Source organism: Equus quagga, chromosome 3, assembly GCF_021613505.1.
Source record: "Equus quagga isolate Etosha38 chromosome 3, UCLA_HA_Equagga_1.0, whole genome shotgun sequence".
Classification (NCBI taxonomy): domain Eukaryota; kingdom Metazoa; phylum Chordata; class Mammalia; order Perissodactyla; family Equidae; genus Equus; species Equus quagga.
This window is the reverse complement of record NC_060269.1, coordinates 150,316,941-150,334,246: the sequence shown is the minus strand read 5'-3', so window position 1 is coordinate 150,334,246 and position 17,306 is coordinate 150,316,941. Positions and strand designations below refer to the sequence as shown.

General features: G+C 56.5%; 1 protein-coding gene across 1 annotated transcript in view; it reads left to right on the top strand.

The window, feature by feature from the left end:
• PPP2R2C (protein phosphatase 2 regulatory subunit Bgamma) overlaps positions 1-17,306 on the top strand; it is a 140,740-nt gene that overhangs the window by 91,403 nt on the left and 32,031 nt on the right. The window contains exon 5 of the mRNA XM_046656491.1: positions 1,098-1,275. Within this exon, the coding sequence (XP_046512447.1) occupies positions 1,098-1,275 (178 nt within the window). The remainder of the gene's footprint in view (positions 1-1,097; positions 1,276-17,306) is intronic.

The following is a 17,306-nucleotide window of genomic DNA, read 5'->3' as shown; positions in this document are numbered from 1 at the left end:
TGTCACCTCCCGTCTCAGCTGTCCCTGGGGGGGCTCGAGGGACACAGCCCCTTCATTCCTTCACTTGGCCATTCAGTCATCACCGGAGGACCTCTGTGCTGGGCACAGGGCTGAGTTCCAGAGACACAGAGAGGAGCAGGAGAAGCCATGCCTCTCGCCCAGGGAGTCCCCACCCACTGGGTCCCCAGTCCACCAGGAAATGATCAGAAGCAGATGACAACCTCACGATGTGGTCAGGGCTGTGAAGAGGGACTTACCAGCTGTGGGAGCTCAGGGAGCCCCTGGCCCAGCCTAAGAGTTGGGTGGAGCCAGGAGAAGGCCCCTGGGAGAAGGAGGTTCTCTCGTGTCCCACGTCAGCCCGAGTCCCACTCACCGGGCCTGTTGTGTGAGTCAGGCTAACACCAGCGCTGTAACAGATAACCCCGGCATCACAGGGAGAACACAGCAATGTATTTCTCACTCATAGAAAGGTCCAGTGGGGGCGTTCCTGATTGGCACATGGCTCTCCTGCAGGCATGCAGGCTCCTTCCATCCCACGTGCCCCCATCCCTAAAGCCTGGGTCCTCACATTCTAGCAGTGGAAGGGGAAAGAAGGCAGAGATGGTACTCCAGCCTCTTAACCCTCTTGGCCTAAAGGCGCCAGGCATCACTGTGCTCACATCCCATTGGTCAGAACAAGTCACATGGTCACACCCAGATGCAAAGGCAGCTGGGAAGTGTAGTCCCCACCTGGATAGCCACTTCCCTGTGGAGGGGACACAGATTTTGGGGGACAATCAGCTGTCTTTGCCACAGTATCTTCTCATTCCAATTTAGAGATGAGGAAATTGCATTGCAGAGGGGTTCTGCCATTTATTCAAGATCACATGGCAGGCTCAGAACCCGTCCCAGAAGGCAGGCTTTCCTGCAGGGCTGGCAGGTGATGGATGTTGGCCAGGTGGCACTGCTTATTTCTGATACATGCAGGACGGATGCCCATTGGCACGCTCCCAGCCTCTCGTTTTGATCACATGGCCCTGGCGCTGCCTGGCCCACGTGGCCTGCGCCTGACACTCCCCCCTCATCGCCTTGCTCTGACCGCCCCTCCTCCTTTGCAGGTGCCCGTGTTGAAGCCCATGGACCTGATGGTGGAGGTGAGCCCAAGGAGGGTCTTTGCCAATGGCCACACCTACCACATCAACTCCATCTCCGTCAACAGCGACTGCGAGACGTACATGTCGGCGGACGACCTGCGCATCAACCTCTGGCACCTGGCCATCACCGACAGGAGCTTCAGTATCCTTTCCAGCTGCGGGCCCTGCCATCATCTCCCAGGGACGGGATGGCTTTTGGGTGGGGAGCTGGTGTCTTGGTTGTAAGCAAACTGACCTGGGGGCTTCTGCCTTGTTCGACTTCTTCAGTGAGCTACCTTCTGGCTCAGAGTGTGAATGAGGACCAGATGTGGAATCATGTTGAGTTTATTCATGAAAACTTTAAAACCGTGGCTGCTGAGGGTTACATTCCACCCCTCGCCTCCTCCAGAGTGACCATAATCCCCATCATCCTGGGACCTCCCCAGGGACCTTGGAGGAGATAGAGAGTCCTCAGGTCAGCCCTCCTGGAGGAGGGATGGTTGACTTATCTGAAAGTTGACCAAAGGCTCCTCTGGACTCTCCTCGATGGGGCCAGAGGCAGGTGCATCGGTGTTTGATGAACAGCCTTGGGGTCCCTCCTAGAGCCTGGAGTGACAACCAAGTATCAGAAGCCCAGCTGGATGGGGTCAAGGGGGGCCCCTGCTCAGTGGTTCCTGTATCTGGGCAATAGGATTGACTCCAGCCCCCACTGACTGGTGAGGAAGGAACTGTTGATACGTGAACATTGGTCTTGGGAGGGGCTGAGGCTCAGCCCAATGGGGGCGGCGGTGGACCGAGCAGGCAGGTTGCTAAGGGTCACTATTCTGCAGACTAATTGTAATAATAGTACACTGTGAGGCTCTGTGCCTAACATTGACACGTGTTACTGTTCACCTGTTTCAGCCTCACAAGCTGTGAGGCAGGTGCTGTCCTGATTCCTTTACAGATGAGGAATCAGACTCACAGAGAGCCCGCAGTAACTTACTCAGGGCTCACACGAGCAAGTGTCAAGGCTGGGTTCACACCCAGGCCCTCCGGCCCCCGAGGGCATGTTCAGAAAGCCCCTCTCAGAAGGGCCCAACCCTAAGCCAGTGGAAACTTTAGCATCTCTCTCCTTCCTGCCCCAGAGGAGTGGAGTGCTCAGAGCTGGGAGGGTCAAAGTGGATTGGGGTGGTCATGAAGGCTCCAGGAGGAGCTGGGGCTGGAGCTGCTTTGAGAGATGGGAGCTCAGATTTAGGTGGATGGAGAGGGCCAGGATGGGCATCAGCCTGACCCTCCATCGGGGCCCGACCCCTCTCTCTAGCCCTCAGAGCATCAGTTGGTCAGGACCCTTTCTGTCGCAAGGGTCAGAACACCTCACTCCATCTGGCTCAAGCGAAATACAGGCATTTACTGACTTATGGAACCACAAGAGAGCTTCCGGCACAGGTGAATTCCGGGGCTCAGACAGCATCGTCGGTTCTTGCTGCTTCGTGCCTCTGCCCTCTGCTCTGGCTTCAGCCTCAGCTCTGCATGGTGGCAAGTTGGCACCAGCAGCTCACGCCCTGTTGTCCCAGAATAAAGTCCAGGAGAACAGAGACCAGTTCTCTCTACACTGTCCCATCAAGGGCCCAGATGGCACCCAGTAGGCTCTGATTGGGCCTGAGGGGCACCCCAAACCCATCCCTGTAGGGGGGCATGCAATGCTCTGATTGGTCAGTGCTGAATCGCGGGCCCCTCCCTGGCGCTGGTGGGGAGTGGTTGCCTCCACCCCCAGCACAGTGTCTGAGTGCGGGAAGGGGCGGTCCCCTCGGGAGGAGAAGGCACTGCCCCGGGAGTTGGGGGCCTGCATGGTGGGCAGCACAGACAGACATCCACTCCCAAGTCTGATGCGTTGATGGCTTCCCAGCAGAATAAGACAAAGGGTCAGCAGGAGCTCCAGGGCTAGGAATGGGGGCGGGCGTGGGACTTGTGTGACTGCAGCTGGCCATCCTCAGAGCTCCCTGCACAGTACTCTACAGTTTACAGAGCAGCTCGTCATTCGTGATCGCACTTGGTGCTTATGGGGGTGCGAAACTATGAACCGGTGGCAGTGTTATCATCATCCCATTTTACAGATGAGGCGATGGAGGCCCCAGGAGACCAGGGTCTGGCCCAAATTCCCCAGCTGCAGGACCAGAGCTGGGCTCGCGCTCAGGCCTCTGCGGCCTGGCCCAGTGCTGTTTGCCCTGCACTCGGGCTGCTCCCCTGCAGCCTTGGGACGGTGGCGCCACCCTCCTGGCGCCCAGTTTCCTTATGGTATGACAAGGGTGGGGATGTACGTGACCCCTGCCCGATTTACATCCCCGGCTGTTGTGAGGATCCAGTGACATTGTGGATGCCAAAGCCCCTTGTAAAGCACTGCAGTGGGTGAGGGCTTGTGCTCCCTTTCGGTCGCTCAGCCATCAATTCTCTGGTGCCTCTTCCGCCCCAGGCCCTGAGCTGAGCCCCTGGGACACAGGGACAAATGAAAGAAGCTCAGCCCTTCCTTTGAGGGCCTCACAGGCCGTGTCGGGATGTCGTCCTGGCTGTAACCCAGGTCTGCACAGGCTGCTGTGGGCCACCACGGAGGGCTGAGACGGAGGCACGGGGAGGAAGCTCTCAGAGCCTTGAGGAGGCTGCTGAAGACCCCAGGGTGTGTGGGAGAGGGTGACGAGCGAGGAAGGGGGAGGTGGCAGGGGAGCGGCAGCAGGCCTGGCTGACGGTGTGAGTGGTGGACTTTCCCCTGGGGCCGGGGTCTCCAAATGTTGGCCATTCGCAAAAACCCTTCACACCTGTTCCTCCATCTGTGTGCCTTGTGTCCTGTCATTTACTTCCCAATTTTTCTAATTTTTATTAATTTTCATTAAATCGAGTTGCTTTATTTTTGCCTAAATAAATGCATTTTGAAAGGGACTTTAATTTCACTACCATAAGTGAAAATAAAGTGTATTGCATACCACAAATAGGAGGTAGCCATAAAGATGAATGCTGTGGAAACAACGCAGGGGGAATAACGCCCATGCTCGGCCCTCTCCGGTGGAACTCTCTGGGCAATGGACATGTCCTCTTGTGCACGGTGCAATGTGGTAGCCACCAGCCACGTGTGTCGTGGAGTACCTAACATGTATCCAGGGCGGCTGAGGAGTGGGAGTCTTTATTTAATGCAGATTTCAGGATAAATAGCCACACGCGTATGGAGTTGGACAATGCAGACTGTGAATGTTGTGTGTTAGACCCTGAGGCTGGTTCTTTTTGTCAAAGATGGAGGTGAGCAAACACTTGAGGTGTTAGAGATGTAATGGCACCAGAGACTTTCTCTCTCATGCATCAAAAGGATTGAAAAATAATGGAAAACCTTTCTTGGTGTATGAATCTGTGTTCTGAAACCTGTGTCTGCCTCACTCCTAACTGCTTGTCAGGCGATAAGAAGCTATCGATGCACCGTGAGCAGGGGGGCGCCACTGCTCAGCCTGGAGGGAGGGAGACCCTTGGGGCTGTGACTGTGTGTCCTGGGTGGACTAGATTCCAGCAGTTGAACCTGGAAGTCATGAGACCAGCAAGCAGATGCAGGGAGAGGCAAGGATGGGCAGGGTAGAAGCATGGGCATGGCAGGAGGCAGGGGAGTAGAGAGTAAAAACATAGATTTCATAGATTTGAGGCTGTATCATAACTGTCTTTTGGACCCGAGTGGCCACAGGGCATTGGAACAGGTTAGTCATGGACTGAAGACACAGTCATCCTGAGTCCTTACTGTCAGCTACGCCTCGTTGCCCCATCTTAAACACACAGATTGTGCCCTGTCTGCATGTTGGAGAGCACACCATTCCGCAACGTATTTATTGAGCACTCGCTATGTGCCAGGCCCTATGCCCAATGCTTCAATTAGGGAGACAAAGATCCTTCCTCTCCTGGAGCAGACAGACGATAAACCATTAATATAATAAACAAGTAAAATATCCAGCATGTGAGCAGGTGATAAGTGCCACGGGGAATGAGTGGAACCAGCCATAAGGGTGGTGTGCGTTTCTGTCCGACCATGTTCACCTGCGTGGCTGCAGGTGTGGGGCAGGTGGAGAGTAAGCCAGGGTGCTGGTTTTGCCCAGTGAGTAAGCAGACATGGGGCTGACGCTGTACTCAGGGGAGGAAAGTGATGAGGGAGCCTCGGAACTAAGCCAGGTGAGGTGGCGAGGGCTAATGACAAGAGGGGAGCATCAGGGCATTGGGGGCCCCTGTGAGAACCAGGGGGCATCCCTGGCTGCAGACCTTGCCCTCTAACTTTGTGTTAAATCTGTATGTTGCCTCTAATTTTGTGAAAATGAATTATTGGTTCATCTGAATTGAGGTATCGAAATCTAAAAACGTCCTGTCTCTTAGAGAAAGAGGAGTGTGTGTGTTACAGAGCTGGGCTCAAGGCGGCCTTGCCTGTGGAGCCTAAGTTCCAGTTAGGCAGACAGAGGAGCTGAGTGAGTGTCCAGGGTGTGTGGTGGTTGTGGAAACCTCCTCTGATTAGATCAGTTCATCAGGGAGCCGTGTTGCACGTGGCACTCCCCATGGCCTGCTGCCACTTGGCCACGAGAGCAACAGGACACAGGGACCCAGAGCAGAGAAACCTGGCACCCGCCCCATGGACCCCAGCCTCGTCTGGCAAGGAGGTGTCAGGACTGTGGGTGCAGGTGCGATGAGGGGTCCGATAGCAGCTGAGTAATTAGAGAAGTGTTTCATTTCCAGCTTGGGAGAAGGTCAGAAAGGCAGCTTGACTCCTCGCTGAGCTGGGGAATTGCTCTGAGTTTTTGAGACACCTTTTGAGCCAGCAGCTCCTGGAGGGTTCTAGACCTGGGGGTTTGCATTCCTTTCACTCTTGCTCTCCGTGTCTTGACTTGTCCTGATGCTGCTGTTCAGTCCTCAAGGCCACTGCAAGTTTTTGGCTATGTTACCATGTCCTCATGTCCACATATTAGCACGCTCCACTGAAGCAGAATTGATTCAAAGCAAAGGTTTTAGAGAGAAAGGAAAACCTTTTTAATAAAGGAGAAAAAGTGAGCATGGTTTTGACCATTTGATGGAGGAAAGCTGACCGAGAGGGCCTTTCCTCTGCTAACTCCAGAAATGACTGCTCTGAACGAGGGAGGAGCCTCTGCTGTGTGCCGGGCACAAGCATGGTACGGTGCCTTCCTCTGTCACCAAGGCTCAAATGTGAGGAGCCCTCCCAGCTTCCTTCTTCTGTCTCACCCACAAAATGGAAAGAGGTGCCAAGCCCTGCCCATTCTCTCCCGATGGCTCTGGAATCATGCCCTCCCCTCCATCCCTGCCAAAGGCCCAGATCAGGCCACGTTATTCCTGACGGCCCATTGCCTGAATCCCACCTTGCCCAGCCAGCTGGCCCACAGCTGAGCTGTGACTGGCTTATTGGAGCTTCTGGCCTGACCTTGTCTGTCCCCAGCTTAAAGCTCTCAGCTGCTCCATATCAGCTTCTAGAGAAAGTCCGAATCCCTCAGCGGTTCCCCAGTTGGTCACCTCTTGGTGACCAGCCCAGCCCACCTCCCTGGGGCCCTGTGCATCAGGCTTGCCCACACCTTCGGGACACTGGGTTTCCCTTCCTGTTACTGGGGTGGAGGCAGCGCTCTGCCTGCTGCTGTTCCTTCTCCAGATCGTCCTTCCTCTCTTAGCCTCGGGGGCTCCCGTTTGTCCACAGGCATCACTCACAGCCCTTTTTACCTGATCATGTCTGCTCTGTCCACTCTACGCCCTTCCCAGGCCGGACAGAGCCCCTCTGGGCCCAGACTCCCTGGTCACACTGGGCTTTCCTCATCTTAAGAGATGAGGTATGACCACCTCCCCCATTTTCTGGTGAAACCCTTGAGTTTAGGAACCCAGTCTGAACCCTCTCTGTATCCCCACACATAATGCAGGGCCCGGCACATAGTGGGTGCTTACGAATGGTTGTAGATGATGACTTTGGAGCAAAGAAGTCCACAGTCTCCATCTGGTCTTAGGATACAGGCAAATCCTTGTGAATCTGGGCTCCCGGAGGCTCAGAGACCCCGGGCACTGAGGAGAAGTGGTCTGGCCTCTGGGATCTAGAAGACCTGGGCTCAGATTTGTAGCTTAACCCCCTTGGCCATCAATTTCCACGAAGGTAAAATGGGCAGATTCCTTATCATAAGGATATTTGTAAGGAATAAAAAAACCTTTCACATAAAGGGGCCCAGCAGTTGGCTGGTACTATTTTCCCTCTTAAACTATAGCCCCTCAAATATGTAAGGCTGGTTTTCACAAAATCCCAGCATCTTCTCTGATAGTTGAAGCCGGTTTCTCCCTGGCGCCATCTCCACATCTGTGTAAACAACCTCTCACGTCCTTTAATACCAACATTTTGAGACCATCAGAGGCAGCACTGGGTGATTTTTCTTGAGTTCGATGCGTCTTAAATGTAATGGATTGCACCGGGGGCTTTGGCTGATGGACCTCTGCTTTATTTTTAGCCCACGGAGAATTGTAAAGATGGTTCAATTGGTTTTTCTCCTCCCTGAGCGATTTCTCATGGTGGGAGCTGGCATTACACCTAGCCTCAGCCTGGAACACATTTCTGATTCCCACGTGCAGAGCTGGACGGTGGTGCTATTAGGGGTGTAGGCTCCAAACCTGTCAACACACGGACGCCCGTGCGCTGGGCTCCTTCTCCACTCAGGGAGCAAAGCAGAGGACTGGACAAGGCCCCTCCATGTGCCAGGCCCTGTGCTGACCGAAAGACCTAGAGCCTGGGGTCCAGCCCTGCCTCTGCCGGTCACTCGGGCTTTCTGAGCCTCACTCTTCTTGCCCATCCAGTGGGATGTGTCTGCTGTGCTGGGGGCTATGAGGGCAGAACGGGGCCGGTGAGTACAGGATGCTGCAGACACACAGCCCACATCAGCTCTGACTCCCCGTCAGGCACCTTACAACCTGCCTCTTTTCATCTTCTCACAGTACCGCTCTACACTGAAGGAAACGGGGGGCATCTGCTCAGAAATGCCCCAAGTCTGAATCCCCCAGATCAGTTTTCCACCCGACAAGTGTGTTGTTAAACCGTTACCAACACACCACTGCTCTGGGGCCTCAGCAAGGCTGCAACTGGTCCTCGAGCCTCCCCGTGGCCTGGGGCTCCCGCACGCTGTCCATGGTGCTGACTCCATCGGGAGCCGGGGCTGCCGCGTCGTCGTCGTCCTCACCACCTCCCGCACCACCGTCACCTCTTCCTGAGCTCTTACTCTGTGCCAGGCAGTGCTCCAAGCACGTTGCCATATTAACCTATTCAGTCCTCCCCACAACACTGTGGAGCAGGCAAATTAACATCCCCCTTTCACAGAGGAGGAAACCAAGCCACAGAAAGGTGGAGAACTCTGCCCAGAGTCACCCAGCTGGGTGGCAGGGCTGGGATTCACATGTGGGGCATCTAGATGCAGAGTCCGTGCACCTCACCGTCACACTGCCTCTCTGTCCCGATAGTGACAGCCCCAGGACAGCACTGCTGGCACGTTTAGTCTGCAGACGCTGGGCTGAGTGCATGCACTCGTTGCATTTAACCCTCATGGCAGCTCGCGTATGGGGTGCTGTCGTTCTCTCCGTCTTACAGACGTGGAGATGAGCTCTGAGAAGTAGGAGCACTTGCCCACAGCCCCTCCTGCCCCCGTCACTCTGGGTGATTGCCAGTCCAGCGCTGTCAGTGCGATGTTTCCTGGCTCTTACTTTAGATCCTCGGGGAAGGCGGGTGCCTTCACGCCGTTGTGGGGGTTGTTTCATAATGTAGGCAGCAGCTGCATGGGCTTCGGCAACTGTGTGACATTTCTAACATTTCCTCTAATGGTGGGGACACGGGACTCTCTGGTGCTTCCAATCCCTTCCTGACAGGCTTCCAAGGCATTTGTAGGACACGCTCCCGATTAAAACCCCCTTCGCCCCAGGCTGGAGCCCGTCTCCCTTCCTCTCTCCCTCCCTCTCGCAGCTCCTCAGCCTGGCGCTTCCCCCTCACTTGGAATAGCCCCGACCCTGGCCCTCTGCCTGGGTATCTCCTGCTCACCCCTAGGCTCGGCTCAATGCCTCTGCCTCAGAGGACCCTTCCCTGATGTTCCGGACCCCCTCAGGGCCTCGTTATGTGTCCCATCACTGCACCCTGTGTGTCTCTCCCGGAGCAGCCACTGTGGGGCTAACATCTGGTTTCAGGGCTGCGCTAGGAGCCCCGGGACGTCAGGACGGGTCTGTTTGCCCCTTCTCTGTGCCATGAGAAGGCGGTCACCTGGGTGTGCGTCCCAGCTCTGTCCCGCCTGGGTTTCCCCTCCCAGCTCTTAGAAACCCAGGCAAGCAACTCAGCGCCACCCCTCGTAGTCTTTCCTGAGGAGGAAGAACATTGCACCTTTTCCAACCTGCTTAATTTCATGTTTTTTCGAGAAAGAGAAACACCTTGATTCTGACTTAACTAACTTTGTTGCTAAAAGTCCTAACCATGTGCTAGGGCCTTTGACTTATGTCATCTTGTTAGATCCTCATCACAGCCCTGCAAAGCAGGTATTGGCAACCCATTCTACAGATAGGAAAAGCAGGGCACAGAGAGGTTGAGAAGTTTTCCGAAAGTCACACAGCTGTTATTTGGTGGAGTAGACTGTCAAGCGCTGGTCTTGGTGACTCAAAATTCAGTGCCTTTCTAAGCCTGTCTAAGCATTTGGGAATCACATAAGCTGGCTTGTGGTAGAGATGTGTCGACTGGATCATCACACAGAGAAACGCAGGGCTTCAGTGGGCTTATGCAGCGAGTGGTTACTCAGACCAGCCCCGCCCCCACGGCCCCGCACGGCCCCAGAGATCCCGTCCTTCTCTCCGAGAGGAATGCAGTGTCATGGTCGTGAGGCTCTGAGCAGAGAAAGAGGGAAGATGTTATGGTTGAACTGTGCCCCACTCCAAGATCTGTATGCGGAAGCCCTAGCCCCCAGCACCTCAGAATGTGACTGTACTTGGAGGGGGGTCTTTAAAGAGGTGATTAATGTACAAGGAGGTCATTAGGGTGGGTCCTAATCTAAGAAGAGGAGATTGTCCTTATAAGAAGAGGAGATCAGGACACAGACACACACAGAGGGAAGATTATGTGAAGACACAGAGAGCAGGAGGCCCTCTGCAAGCCAAGGAGAGAGGCGTCAGAAGGAACCAACCTGCTGACACCTTCATCTGGGGCTTCCTGCCTCCAGAACTATGAGAGAATAACTTTCTATTGTCTAAACTGCCCATCTGTGGCATTTTGCTACGGCAGCCCCAGAAAACTAATGCAGAGGCATGGGTTGCCAGGAACCTCCTCTAGGATGTGACATGGTTTGGCCTGAGTGCTTACAGCTCATGTCTGTAGACAGGTCATCTCTTGGAGAAAATTTGCTGAAAAGAACCAGCTTTGCTAGCTATGCCCCAATAAAACTGCATCCACATGCAAGAGGGCTTCCAGGGCCCCTCCACACCCAGCCTCCCTGGGGAGCCAGTGGGGGAAGGCTCTCGTGCGTGGCCCTTGGTAGACCTGCCTCCATCCTCACTCTGGCGGCTGCTCGGTTGCCGTGGAAACAGCCTCCACCATCCTGAGAGCAGGCTTCTGCTGAGACATCTAGATAAACCACGCTTTGCTCGGTTAAAGCCGTGGAGCCCAAGGCTGCATCCTTCTCCTCACTGAACCCTTGCCCGCTCTCAGCATCCACCTTGCTGAAGACACAGCCGGTCCAGTGAGCCCCAGGAGCAGTGCCCTTGGGGGTGCTGACCGCATGGGAGAGCTGCATATCGTGCGAGATGCAACCATCCAGAACAGAGGGGGCAGAGGGAGGCGCACCCGCTGGAAGCCTGGAAGCCAGAATTCTATCCTCGCTCTGCCACGCTCCACGTGTGGCCCCGGGCAAGTCGCTTCCTGGCCTTGGTCTCTGTGTCCTCTGTGGGATCGGAGGGTGGGTGGTCCCTTCCTGCAGGGATGCTGAGGGGCCTGGCCTGTGGACTGCCCTCAGCAGCTGCCCCGAGGGTTGACCATGTCTCCCAGCTCAGTTAGTTGCCATGTCTACAGAGCCATCAGTAGTGGCGTCGCCGCTAAAGCCCGCTATGATGTTAGTTAAGATTTGTGTGCTTCTCCGGCATTTCTGGGGTGCTTCCCACAGCCACTTCTCACGTGAGCTCCGCACCAGAGCGAACCAGCAAGACCCATTCATTCCACGTGCCTGACTCACTTTACGGTCAGCAGGCCTCTGCCCAGCGGGAGTGACGGCCCTTTGTACCTGTGCCCCCGTCCAGGAGAGGGAGACGGAGGCTCAGAGAGGTGCAGCTCAGCAGAAGGGGGGCCGCTGGAGCCGCAGTGACCTTCTTTCTGACATTTCACAGCTGTCCGAGTCGGGGCCCAGGCAGCGTTGCGGCTTCCGACCAAGGGCCAGGACGGTGCTCGGTGCTGCTGTGACCCCAGCCGGCTTTGGGACCTCAGGCGATGCCCTTGGCAGTGGGAGATGAAGGAGTTTCTATAAAAATCTCTGCAAACTTGATGACTCTGCAGAAGGCTTGCGGGACTGTGTTCCTGTGTCCTTGTCCGGGAGAGCCGAGGGCTTGGCTCTGGGGCCGGACAAACCTGTTTCTGAGCTTTGCTGACTGCCCAGGGTGTGGCCCGAGCCTGCAGGGCTGGTTGGAACATCTGAAGGGCATCTTTGTCCTGGGAGTGGGGGGCAGGCAGAGGGCCCCACCTGCCCTCCAGGGCGGCACTTGCTCCTGAAGTTGAATACGGGGCTCTGGGGGGAGGAGGCCAGCCTAGGGGTGGGGAGGCTGTTTTTACACAGTGGCCCTGTGTGCTGAACAGCAGCGAGATGGCAATCCCCCTTCTAGGCCCGGGGTCAGCAAAGTGCAGCCTAGGGGTGTACCGGGGAGGGGTGGCGAGCCACCTGTTCATAAAGTTTGATGGGCACATGGCCACGCCCTTCATCTGCCTACTGTCTGAGGCTGTTCTGCACGACACAGCGGAGTTGAGCGGTCAAGGCAGAGATCTTATGGCCTCTGCTGAGCCTGAAATATTTACTCCCTGGCCTTTTTCAGAAAGCGTCTGCGAGCCCGGGTCTAGAGTGTACGCCTGCTCTCCTTGGACCTGAAGGAAGAGGGATGCGCTGTAGGACACGGGGGGCTGGAGCGGATGGCTGCCAGGAACCTCCCTGCCCGCCCGCCCCACATGCCCAATGTCGGGTCTTGCCTCTCCCGCTCCTGGGGCCTCAGATCACACCAGTCCAGAGAAGCTGAGTGACTGGCCCGAGGCTCCATGATCGATTAAGGGCAGATCTGAGCCTGAAACCCAGGCTCCCGGGCAGCCCGTCAGCACTTGCCTGCCGCGTTATGCCACGTGCCTTCTCAGGGCCAGGCCTTGTGCTCAGCATGTCACATGCACCATCTTAATTAATTCTAGCGAAACCGTAGGATGTGGGGCATCTGACTGCCATTTTGAACTTGGGGAAACTGAGGCACAGAGAGGTTCAGGAACTTGCCCAAGGACACACAGCCAGCAAGTGGCAGAGCCTGGATTCACCTGCAGGCTGGCTGGCAGGGCCCGGGTTTGTGCTTCTCCCCCTGCTCTGCTCTGTGTCCCAAGTCACAGGAGGCAGGCATATTGCAGACTCTGGGACTCAGTTCCAGTCCTGGGCTGGCCCCCCTCTGCCTGGCCCCGAGCAAGTGGCTTCTCCTTGCTGAGCCTCCGTTTCCTTAGCCACGGAAGGGGGTGCACCTCACCCATAGGTGGAGAGGACTGAAGGCGGCCCTGATGCGCTGGCCGTGGGCGGGCCCCAGGGGCTTGGCTGGAGTTTGGGGTGTTAACAGGAACACCATTTTGCCTGCAGTCAGATGGAACATACGGTGCAGCCAGTGTTTGCGGCCTGGAGAGAGAAGTGCTGAGGGGTGTGTGAGCGGAAGGCAGTGGAGACCGGAGGGAGTCATTATGGGGAACGGCAGAAACCGGGTGAGCAGCGGGCTCCCGGTTTCCGTGATGATGCTCTTGCGTTTGTGTGGCTCCCGCACTGCTTCCTACGTGCTGCAGGGTGACAGCTCCTTTTAGCGGCCCTGGTCCGTGACAGTCTACCCCTAAAGCGAGCCCCCCGTGGCCTGGGGTCTCCTTGGCCCTGCTGTCATCTCCACTTCAAGGCCTTCTTCCCCTTGAGCTGGGTTTGAAACTTCCTGCGCTCCCTGGCCCTGATCAGAGGGGCCCACGCCGGCTGGTGTGTTCACTCAGTTCAGCAGCTGCTCACCAAGCACCTACTGTGTGCCAGGCCCCCCTCTAGGCCCTGGAGGGGCAGCAGCGATCCAGACAGATGAGTCCCTGCCGTCCCTGAGGAGGTGGACAGTCAAAAAATAAGCCAATGGTAATAAACAATGATTGATGCTTGCAAAAATATAAAGTATATATATATAGTGAGGTGAAAGAGAAGTTTATTTTGGGGAGAGAAGGAGGTTTCTAGGAGAAGACCACTTTCTTCAGGAGACTCTGGGTGGAGATCTGAAGGACACAGAGGAGGGAGCCTTGCAGATATTGGGAGAATTGCTCTCCAGGCAGAGGGAACGGGAAGTGCAAAGGCCCTGGGGTGGGATGGTACCTGTCACATCCTGGAATGGACACTAGGGGGCAGGGGTACCAGCTGCAGAGGGCTGCAAGAGAAACAAGGAAGAACCCAAGCTAGATTTACAGTTGTGCGTCCCTGGTTCAGACGCCAGCTCTGCTGCTCACTGGCCCTGGGAACTTCTGAGGAGCCACCTAAATAAAACTAAGGGTAGTGTCACCACCTTCCACTCCGGGGGCAGGGGGACAAATGACTGTGACAGGGTTTCTCAGTTGGAAGGACCGTTCACGAGGAAGGGTTGAGAATCGCCTCTTCCTCTGATGCTCATTCGCGCATCAGCCCTGCAGCAAACACCCTGAGTGCAGGCGCTGGGCAGGCTGTGTGCGACGGGGCCGGGGGATCTGACGGTCCCTCCCCTGGAGCTGACACTGAGAGCGGGAGACGGGCATGTACGCAGCGTGGCGATCCCGAGGAGGTGAGGTCTGCCAGGATGAGCAGATGGGTAGAGCCTTGCCTTGGTGTTCAGCCAGAGCCCATCACCAGGGAATGTTCCAGAAACTTCACACTGTTGGGCATGGCTGGAGGGGGAGGGAGAAGTGGCCCAAGGTGAGGCTGGGGACAGGCAGGCAGGCAGGGTGATCGTGACGGGCCTTGAATGCCCAGCAAGCTGTTTGACTTCTGTGGACAGTGGGGAGGCCACCAAGCAGCGCAGTGGAAACCCAACCCCTGTTTAGGGAGTTCGCTCTGGCTGAGGTTGGGGGGGACCAGAGGCAGGGAGCCCCACGGGGCAGAGACGGCCTGGGCTGACGGGCAGAGCGGAGGGACCTTCAGGTGGAAGAGCCTGGGTCAATGTGGCGAAGGAGGGAGTGGGGAGGGTTTGGACGCTGCCCTGATTCCCGGGTTGGCATCTCAGGGCTGGGGGTGCTGACACAGGGAACTGCAGAGAAGGAGGCGGCCAGGATGGAGCTGGAGGAAGGTGTCCACAGCCCTGGCGTTATGCACAGGTTGTTACTGCCCAGCTCCCAGGAGGCAACCTGGGTGTCTGAGTTTCCTGCGGCCGCTGTAACAAATTTTCACAAACCGAGAGGCTTAAAACAACAGAAATCTCCTGTCTCACAGTTCCAGAGGCCAGAAGTTCACCATCAAAATGTGGGCGGGGCTGAGGTCCCTCTGAAGGCTCTAGGGGAGGAGGCGTCCTGCCTCTCCCAGCCCCTGGCTGCCTCAGGTGTTCCTTGCAGCTGCATGGCTCCAGTCTCTGCCTCCATTGCCACTGGCATCTCCTCCTCCTTATGAGGGCACTCAGTCACTGGATTTAAGGCCCATTCTAATCCCAGATGCCTCATCTTGAGATCCTTGACTGTATGTGCAAAGGCCCTTGTTCCAAATATGGTCACATTCGCGGTCTCCGGGGTTAGCATAGGGACGCGTGTTTTGGGGAGCCGCCGTGCAGCCCACTGCGCTGGAGGAGAGCACTGTGTGCTCAGCCGAGGGGCCGGGTGGAGCGGGTTCCTTCTCTCCTCTCCATCCTCTCTGCGTGACCTGCTCCTGCCCCTCCTGCCTGGGTCTGCCGAGCTTTCCTTGTAGGGAGGATCATTCCTAGCTGCCAGGGTGTTATTGGAAGTTAAACGAAACCCATCAGACAGTGGAGTACAGTTAGATGGAAAAATAGAACATGAATAATTCACCCACCTTTGCCAGGGGGAGGGGCTCATCAATGAGCCTCATTATGCTCCTTCCCGAGGGCGGGCAGTCCCCACGAGAACCCTGTCGATCACCTTTCTGCAAGTAGGCTTTGTGCAGCTGATCACGGAACAAGGGAGAGGCCATGGCGGGGTTAGTCCTCGAAATCAAAGGGTGCTCCAGGATCACGCCCAACCCTTCGTTGGGCAAATGGGGGAAACTGAGGCTTCAGGAATAGAAATTACTTTTGCATGTGACACTCAACATTCCAGAGAGAGCTGAGGCCAGACGCCCCACCCAAGGCTCCCAACTTCCAACCCAGCACAGGTCCTGCTGTAGTCAAAGCCACGGTGTGTGGTCACTGCTGGACCCAGTGTTGCAGGGTGTACAGGCACGTGGCCACGTGGGGGAGAGTCCAGGCGTGCTGGCCCTGTCTGTCTGGGGCAGAATTATCATGCTGAAGGGTCTTCTTCCACACCTGCTTCCCTGGTCAGAAATCTGTCTTCAGGCCTCCGCTTTGGGACGTGACTACGGGGATCCAGTGGGGACAGCCCCACTCAGTAACGTATTCCTTTCGCATGCCTGATGGCTCCAGGGAGAAGCCAGGCTGCAGGCACCGGGCAGGTGCTGTGGCGAGCTGACCCGGAGGCCTTGGAGAGGCCATCCCGGGATCAGGTGACTGTGGACCCCGTTGGATGGCCACACCCCTAAGGACGCTGTTCTGGCCTGGGATCCTGAGGTGGGGGACTGCCCACTGGGCCTCAGGGGCCCCTGCCCGGTGGGGGCCCTGACACGTTGCCACGTCTGTGGTTTTGTCTTCCTCCACTAGGGTCACGTGGAAATGAAGCCTCCGTGTTTCACACCCGTCTCTCCTCAGCACCCCTGTATCCAGAATCCTTTAAACAGCACAAGAGTCCGCCAGTGATGCGCAGGCGGTGGGAACCGCAGTCCCAGGCTGTTGGCAGGGCCCAGGCGTGGGAGATGCTGTCTCCCCAGCTCCACATGGGGCCTTCAGGCCACGTGCATTGCCCCTCAGCCACTCATGGCTCAGGTGTTGTGTGCTGCAGAGGAGTGAGACATGGTTGAGCTCTCTGTTCTTTTAAAAGTCGCTGTGGCCTTCTACAGGTGTCTAACGAGTGTGTGGAGAAGGCAGGCACAGCCATGCGGGGGTTGGACGTGGCCGTCATGAGGCCATCAGGGGCTGTCAGCACTATGGGGGTCTCCCTCAGCAGGAAGCAGGAAGCTCACACTCTGTAGTCAGGTGGCAAGGCCACAGCCCTGTGCTTGGCCTCGGCCCCCGTGTGAATCCGGGACCAGGGTCTGTCTCCACAGGCCTCCTGGGACTTTCGTGTCCTGAGTTCTGTGGGCAGATGCCGTTGCTGTTGGCCCTCACCCTTTGTGCGGAACATTAACAGGCGCTGTGCTAACGCGTGTGACGGTTCATCGACGACGTCCTTTTCCTCCGACGCCCTCTGCAGTTTGGTGAGAGGCTCAAGCCGACCAGCAGCCAGCAGAACCTCGCACAGAGCACCCGCAGGCCTTGCCCTGAAGGGTGGGCTGCGAGGTCCATGTGGGTGGACTCAGCGTCGCAGAAGTCTTGGCTCTTTTTCTCTCTTACCCTTTCGTCTCATTTTTTGTGATTTAATCTCTGCTTCTTCTCGTACCAGAAAACCACCGTTTCCCGGGAAACCGGTCCAGGCACCGATGACGTAGCTCCTTTTCCCCTCTCTTCATATCTTTCCGTGGTTCTAGTTTCTGGTTAATGACATGCTTCCGGGAAGCAAGACTTGAGGGTGGGCACGGAGCCCTCCTCGGGTGCACAGACTCCACCACCTTTTCTGATATTTTATACTCCCGTGTTTACAGAAGTCGGGAAGTGCCCTTTTCTTATTGAGAGATGAAGCAGCCTGGGCTGGGGGGATGGGGGAGCTGACAGCACAGGGTTCTT